The sequence below is a fragment of the Amblyraja radiata genome, chromosome 9 (genome assembly GCF_010909765.2).
Source record: "Amblyraja radiata isolate CabotCenter1 chromosome 9, sAmbRad1.1.pri, whole genome shotgun sequence".
Taxonomy (NCBI): Eukaryota; Metazoa; Chordata; class Chondrichthyes; order Rajiformes; family Rajidae; genus Amblyraja; species Amblyraja radiata.
Window position 1 is genome coordinate 42,914,644 of NC_045964.1, and position 8,782 is coordinate 42,923,425.

Genomic DNA, 8,782 nt, shown 5'->3' on the forward strand with positions numbered 1-8,782 from the left:
TGCAGTATTCCTGCCTCAATATTGAATTCAACAACTTCAGGTAATTCTTTGTCAGGACTGACCAGTTCTGCTGTAGGAAATTTGATCCGTACTATTGCCTCCGATTTTTCCCTTCACACACAGCCTGACCTGCTGGGCATTTTCTACAACCTTGCAGTTTGTAGTTTTTTGCACATCCCTTTGTTTGTGTTCGCTCTCTTTGACTGTCATTACTAATCTATCAATCAGTTGGATGCACCAACATGTCAACAAGCAATCCAGGCCTTGCCTATGAAAGATATTACCTTTGTTTTATTGATCCCTCACTGCAACTAAAACTATGTTATTTTTTCAGCATAACAGGATGCTGCCTAACCCGCTGAGTTACTCAAGCACTTTGTGTCTTTTTTAATTTTTCATTATTCTGGTTCTAGCTAAAGATGAACCAATTTGCTCTACTTCGATGTTGCTTAATATGTGAATGCTTCAAATGCTCTGTTTATATTTCCTCATCAGTATGGTTGAGTATGAATATAGGTTCCTATGGTAAAAGGATACTTTGTTACATTCATTTCTTGTAACACATTATGCCTAAAAACAGGTATAAAATTGTTCCCATGAGAATGAAAACAATAATTAGATTTACATACAAAAAATTAAAAACAACAATGTCGAAAACACGTTGTCCATAAGATGATTGTGCTTGATCTATTCTAGACTACACATAATTAAATGCATAGCTTTTGCTCTTCGTAGTCTCAAAAGTTCAAAATCAAAGCAATGCTCCAAATGGCAAAGATAATAAAATTATTTTCCTTATTTCTAATAAATACATCTCAGTATTTATTAGAAAATATTTATTTATTAAATGCCAAAAACATCATCTCTGCAACTCTAATTGCCAAAAAATCTTGAGTTCAAAACAATCTGTTCTCCCAGCACAATAAATGTTCAGCAAGGAGATGGCTTAAACAATCTCCTGTTCCTAGCTTCTCAAAAAATGACGATATTAAAAACTAATCAAAGTCTCTGTTATGATTTCACAACAAAAGTTAAGGAAGGGGATGACATGGAAACCTATATGAAACAAGCTTGATAACTGAAAAGGAGGAAAATTGGTCTCGTTTTTTGAAATGCATATTATTGATAACTATTAAAGGTACATCACAGCAAATGTATGTGATAAAGTTAGAGATACACTAAATATTCAGTACAATGGACATAAAATATCTACCATGAGACAATTTAAAAAATGGCACTGGAAAAATGTTGAGTATATCAATGAAAATCAGTAAAATTATGTCATGAAAATGTGTCTGACTAATTTGAAAAATTGTGCAGTCAATGAGGACATGTGGTTGATTTTGTTTATCTGGACATCCAAAGGGATTTAATAAAATAAAACTAATGGCATTAAAGGTCAGAAACCAATGCATGGTGGCTGAAAAGGTGTTTCAGCATGAAGGCAATACACCCGTGTAACCCAGGGATGGTCGTAAGAATAATTCCTCTTTTTTATGTGTACTTGGGTGTACTGGGTACTATTTGAAATTTGCAGATGATCTGAAAGTCAGAAAGTCAGTGAAAAGTGAGGAGCACAGTAACAGACTTCAGGATGACACAAATAGGTAACTAACTGAAATATGCATTCAGTGGCAGATTAAAATTAACATAGCAATGTGAAGCAATACATTTCTGGTAGAAGAGTAAGGAGAAGAACTGTACAAGAATATGTTACAATCTTAACAGAGGAAGCAAGAACAAATACCTTGTGCACAAAAATCTTTGCGGGTGACAGTATAAGTTGAGAAGACCAATACAATATATTAAACTTTTGACTCGACTATTACAAGCATATAGTGAAATTAATAATAGTAAAACTACATGTTAGCCTTCAGTCAAACCATTACATGCATTGTGAGTTCCATGTATTGAAAAATATCAAGGCCTTGGAAAAGATGAAGGAACATTTATTCCAATAATAGAAGGTATGAAGAACATTTGGAAGTGAATCTTGGAGGTTCTCATTTCTAAAATATGAAGGGATTTAAGGCATGTTTTTGGAAAAAGAGAGTAATTTTGCCTGGGTAAATGAGAAACTGCTCCAGTGGCAGAAAAGGCAGAGAGAGAAATGTATGATGATCGGTAAAAAAAAGGCAACATTACAAAAATACTTATTATGCAACAAGGAGTGCATGCCTCAAAATGTGAAGATAATTTATTCAATTGGAATTTTGAAAAAGAAAGTGAATAAATACCTGAATGAAAATACATTACAGCCACAAGGGAAATTCAAGATGTGGGACTAACTGAATGGCTTTTTGAAATGCTGCTCATATTCATTGGACTGAATGCCATTTATTGTGCTGAATCATTCCTTTCTGCACTTGGAAATGTAGAAATTATATTTTCCAGTTACAAGGGTTACGAAAAGCCTACATTTTGTAGCAATGTTATGGTGAGTGATTTCTTTACAAGAGATTAACCTGTCTTTTTACTTACATTCTTTTCAAATTTCATTTAGTTTTAAGTACAAATTCTAGAATTTAAAACATTTTATATGTTTGGCAGTGGATGAATCAAAATTTCATTATTTAAAAAACTGGCTAAAAACACGATGAACACTGTTGAACAATTAAGTCATAAAAATACTCTGGATTACTTAATATAACTTGCCTTGTTGGAATAGAAGAAAGCTATGTACAACTATTTAATGGTGCAGCACAAACGAGCAAACATTCTGCCACAGATAATAGAGTTGATTTTATGGAAGTCTTTCTTTACATTTTACGTCAAACCTAATTTTCTTGAACTCCTTCCAGCTGCCTAAGTGACAATTTTGAGTCCATATGTACCAGCAACTGGTAAGTAACATAAATGGGGAATGAGAGTTGAAAATCCATGAATATTTCTTTTAATTACCCCTTTTGCCTCCAATAATGAATCAATTATGCTTCCAGTAATCGTGAACTGTGCATAAAAACATCTAGTCTTTACACAATGAGGCAAAAAAAAAGAAACAATACTCATTCTCTCTGTTGTATTCAATTTTTAACTGTATGTAAAATGAAAAGCAAATATAACAATGTGGACAGCTGCTGAAACATCTGTTTTGGAAAATTTGAAGTGATAAATAATAAAATATAAAAAATCAAAATTACTTTAACAAAAACAAAATAGATTATTTACTTTGTTTCAAATGATGTTTGTTGCCATCATTTACACTGCACTGAATAGTGAAGGAAATTAACAATCTCAGTTTGTGCAATCAACTTCATGGGTTAATTTTTAGCTTCCGCTAAGTATGTGGCGAATAGCCAAATAAAGGATGATGGGAAATGAGAGCTTGCCAAGTACAAACTGCCAGCATTAAGCAGGCTTGACAGCTATGCTTCTTATAAACTTGGCAGCAGTTCAAAGTGCTTTTTCAATTGAAATCCTGGAACCTTGCCACGTGCATACAGATTTGCTTTGCCTCTCTCATAAGGAACTGATAAATGCCATTATGGTAACCATAGAAACTGAAGGATATCAGAATGGCCTTGTGATCTAGTCTCCTATCTTCGCAGTTTGAAAAGCAACAAAAAAAATTGAGTTCATTTTCATTATGTATTTGCATAACATATATTTAGCATTAGAAAGCCTCAAAGTCAAAGACTTTGCAGTTGGTGTATATACTCTCAGTTAATTCCTATTAAGGAAAAAAATATTGCTGAGAATATGCAGCTAAGTCTTTTTTTTACCTGGACCTTTCTGGATATCTGCTAGCAGTTGTCATGGCAACATTGGTTTTCTCTACATCATGGGTCTCACTTGTTGGATTTTCCTGATTATTTAGAATGTCTTCCAAAAAATTCCTTTCTCCTGAAACGGTAGAGAAAAACAAAGTTGATGTTACCTGCACAATTTACCCGAAGTAAACAAATAATTGGCTGCTCTGTAAATCTAGGCCACAGTGCTGGAGATACTCCAAATGGAAACCAAAACCCTGAAAGTTTGTTTAAACCAGCACTAAGCACATTAATTTGAAAGGCATATTACAGCTTTAAAACTACGGCAATTTCAAGAGATATTTATGCAAAGTCACCCAAAAGATAGGTCTAAAAAGAAACACAAGTGGTACATTAATTCAAATTTATTTTTTGAAGTGTAGCAGTAGTACTGAAATCTGAACATCTGAAATCGTGTGTTGTTTTGCTTGAACAAAGTAAAACCAAGCACAATATGAAAGCACAAGCTGAAAGTATAACCTGTTCACAATATCTAATCATCACCATTCTAGTCAGGTGAAGCATAATGCTTGCAAAATCGGGTACTTCCTTTGAGGAGTACACAAAGCTTTCTAAAATTTGTTCAAGCAACAATATACCAGAATTAAAAAAAGGATAAACATGTCTAATTGTGCTTCACCTGTAGGTGGCAGTGCAAGAATAGTAAAATATTGCCCTGTTACTCCACTGTGTAACATGAAATAAAATACTAATGTAGAAAAAGCAAGGGTAGAGCAGAAAAGAAATGAACCAATGAGCATACAGTAGATTGATGAGAAACAGCACCAAATGAAGTGAAACCCAGAATTAAACTCAGATCGGCAAAATGAACACATTCAAACCAGGCAAGCAAGGAACAAAGCAAAACAGCAATCTCCCACCCATCCTCAGTAACTACCCATGCCAAATACCAATGGCATCTCATGGTTTATAAACTGTCATCTACCAAACTGTTCATTCCTATCCAATGTTCAGTGTTACAATCCCACTTTTCAAAATAATCTTTGGGATTACTGATACTTTCCCTACGAATATTCCCGCAGAGCAGATATGGTACATATTTAACCAAACTGAGCTTCTTCCTTCTATAATAATACTTTTTTTACCCGAATATTTCCTCAGCCTCATCCTTCTCCATATTCCCACTTTTATCGTCTAATTCAATTAATTGCTCCAACATCATTTGATTTAAAGAGCTCCCCTGGTCTCAGCTTCCTATGGGAGCTATTACGGTTAACAATCCACTGATAATTGCATTAAAATTCAAATTATTTTCAGTCAGTATGAATGTAATTTAAAACCAAAATTTGTGTGAAAATTAATTTCTATTATTTTAAGCAGCACCTTACATATTCTAATTGTTATTAGCACAATGGGATTTATATAGCTTAAACAATAAAAACACATATGTCAGGCTGTTGTTTGTAGACTACACCAACACCATCATCCCTATGTTACCAAGCTCAGGGAATGGGTCTCTGTGCATCCTTATGCAACTGGATCATCGACTTCCGCATCAACTGAACACAATCGATATGAATTGGCAGCAATACATCCTCATTGATAACCATCTGTACATAAGCACCCCAAGGCTGTGTGATCAGGCCCCTGCACAACTTTATAGCCATGATTGTGTAGCCGGACATAGTTCCAATTCCATGTTTAAATTCACTGTCGACACCACGTGGTTGGACGAATTACAGATAATGATCATTCAGAGTATAGGAGTAAGATCAATCGTCTGATGGTGCCAGAACAACCTTGCTCTCAACATCAGTACGACCAAATAACTGACCTTTAGAAAAGAAAGTTCGAGGATCCATAAACCTGTCTTCATCGTTGAATTGGTGGTGGTGGAAAGTCAATAACCTCAAGTTCCTGAGCATGCATACTGTATCTCTAAAGATCTGTCCTGGACCCAGCACAATGATGCAATCATAAAGAAAATCCATCAACACATCTACTTCCTTAGAAGATTGAAGAGATTCAGTATGTTGTCAAATACTCTATTGAACTCGACAGGTGTATCGTAGAGAGCATACTGACTGGTTGCATCATGGCCTGGTTTGGCAACATCGAATGCCCAGGAATGAAGGAGATTATAAGAAGTGGTGAACATTGCCCAGTCCATCACAGGTACTGACCTCCCCACCACTGAAGGAATCTACAGGAGGCACATCCTCAAATAGGCAGCCAGCATCATCCTGGCCACGCTCTCATTTCATTCCTGCCATCGGGAAGGTGGTATGGGGACTGAAAGCGTTAACATCCAGTTTCAAAAGCAGTTTATTCCCAACAAACATCAGGCTATTGACCTGTACGTCTTTAGAATGTGGGAGGAAACTGAAAAACTCTGAGAAAACCCACGCAGATCACAGGGAGAACGTACAGACAGCAACCGTAGTCAGGATCGAACCCGGGTCTCATTGTTTCATTGTTTCGTTTTGGGACATATGACAATAAAACTTTCTTGCCTCTCTTAAACCTCTTTATGCTGCGCTATTTAAAAACAACTTGGGTCATAACTAGCAATGTTTACAACTATGCTTCTAAAAACGTTGTACACAAGATGATTTTCACTTTAATTTTAATAGTGTTCATTTAACAAAATGTATGTCCACTCCCCACCTTCCATTTCTTTTCAATGTTCACTCTTCACAATTATACAAACTGAAGGATATTATTTCCCACCAATGGTGGTGGGTAAATGGAACGAGCTGCCAGAGGAGGTAGTTGAGGCAGGTACTATAACACCATGTAAAAGGCACCTGGATAAGTACATGGATAGGAAAGGATTAGAGGGATATGGGCCTCACGCGGGCAGGTGGGACTAGTGGAGATGGGGCATCTTGGTCGGCATGGACAAGTTGGGCTGTAGGGACTGTTTCTGTACTGTATGACTATCCTCACCATGAGGACTGCAACATTAAGAAGGCAGCTCACCAATATCTATTCAAAGTAATTTCGGAAAGTGACCAAATGCTGAACTTGCTGGTGACCCCCACGTCACAGGAATTCGTTAAGTACAGAAATTACAAAGGGGCACTGAGAGTTATATTGAGGGAAATAGGTCCTTTGTTCACCCAGTGCACGCTGACCAGCTGCCATCCATTTTCATTAATTTCATGCTAATCCCATTTTATTTTCCCCACATTCTCAACAACATTTACCCGATTATACCACTTGCATACACTAGGGACAATTTACAGTGGCCTATTACCTTAGTAACATGCGTTACTTTGTGATAGAGGCGTTAGAATTGTAGATAGTTGTGAAGGTTGGCGAGGAATACAATTAGGCTGTGGGCCGAGGAGCTTTTTCGTTCAAGTTCGTGACCCAACTCACAGAACTACCTGAATTTTGAAAATTTTGTGTAAAAATATTATATAAATCATACCTGAAACTCGTCAAGACCAAAACCTGCACATTTTTTTAAAATATGAGAAAAACGTCCAATTTTCTGAGTAGTAATTGTACAATCAATGCACGTTTGACATTGAGGTCGGATGCAAATTGACCAATCTCGCGCTTTGGTTTATGGTCGCTAGGCAGCGGGGACCCTGGGATCATGACTGCCTCCTAATTACATCAAAACAATAACACGGTTTTCGAAGGAATAAAGGTAATGCTAACCTTGCTGATCATTTTGTTTTTCAATTGATTTATCTTTATAAAGTTATGATGTGAACTGTTAAATAAAAATGATAAATAACAAATGTAGAGCTAGGGTTAGGATTAGGGTCAGGGCCAGTCGGTCATTCAATCGGTCAGTCGGTTATTCAGTCGGTCGGTTGATCAGTCTGTCAGTCGGGCTTGTCGATAGGCCGATGGATGCTGTGGAGGATCGGTCGGGCTGTCGGGCTGCCGGTAGGTGGTGAGAGTTGGGTCGGGCCACTGGTGGGTGGTGAGAGTGGTCGTTCGGGCCGGGCTGACGGTGGGTGGTGAGAGTTGGGCTGGGCCGCCGGTGGGTGGTGAGAGCGGTCGGTTGGGCCGGGCTGACGGTGGGTGGTGAGAGTGGCCGGGCTGCCGGTGGGTGGTGAGAGTGGCCGGGTCGCCGTTGGGTGGTGAGAGTGGTCGGACGGCCGGTGGATGCTGCAAGTGGTCGGACGGCCAGTGGGTGCTGCGAGTGGTCGGTCAGGCTGTCGGTAGGCCAGTGTTGCAACGAGCGTGTGGGCGGTCTGATGGAGCCGGCGCTATGGTGGTGCTGAAGGCAGCCTGGGTGGCGTGCAGGGCAGTGCTGCTCCCCACTATCATCACCACGATGATCCAGAAGGGCATGCTGGCCGAGGTGGATTCACTGCAGGGCCACACGTACAGAGCCCGCAGCCAGTCCCAAAGCAGCTCCAGCTCCAGCCGTGGGCAGCTCTGAAAGGGGGGTGAGTGGGGTTAGACATTTTCCTGCCAGTGGAAGATGTCTTAGCCTTCCCCCAGCCTGGCACTGCCCCAGTCCCACTATGGCCACTCTGGCAGTCAGTGGGGTTCAGTAAACGGTAGAACCCAGAGGAACTGCCCTCACCCATTAATGAGGCTGGTTCAGGAGCCAGACCTCTGCGACAGTCTCATTCAAAAACACATTCACAATTATATTCATTATATTATTTTTATATAATATAATTATACATATATGATTACAGTCATATTTATAAGTCACATACATATACATATATATATATATATATATATATATATATACTAGACCAAGTGCAGACCCGTTGGGTCTGTTCCCCCAACGTGCGGTTGTGGGGGGGGAGGCGGCATGCAGTGTCACACACACTAACTATCCTCCCCCCCCCCCCCCCGCACTCACGCTAATTACCCCCCTTGATATTATATTAATATATTAATTTGCTCCTTTTACCCCATAACCACCCTATCTACTGACGCATAGCCCCCAACTTGCAGTCACATCTAGAGGGGGGGGGGGGGACGGGGGTAGAGAGTTAGGGCAGAGAGAGAAGGGGCAGAGACAGAGACACAGAGAGAGGGACAAGAGGGAGAGGGGGGTGGAGAGGAAGAGAAGAGGGAGGATGGGT

General features: G+C 39.2%; 1 protein-coding gene across 5 annotated transcripts in view; it reads right to left on the reverse strand.

Annotated features, from left to right (window-relative positions):
- kiaa0586 (KIAA0586 ortholog) overlaps positions 1-8,782 on the reverse strand; it is a 371,111-nt gene that overhangs the window by 314,256 nt on the left and 48,073 nt on the right. For 4 of the 5 annotated variants that reach the window (XM_033027181.1, XM_033027182.1, XM_033027179.1 and 1 more), the window contains one exon: positions 3,723-3,843. In XM_033027181.1, the coding sequence (XP_032883072.1) occupies positions 3,723-3,843 (121 nt within the window). Of the gene's footprint in view, positions 1-3,722; positions 3,848-8,782 lie in introns of all 5 variants that reach the window. The other variant, XM_033027180.1, reaches the window with a different exon arrangement.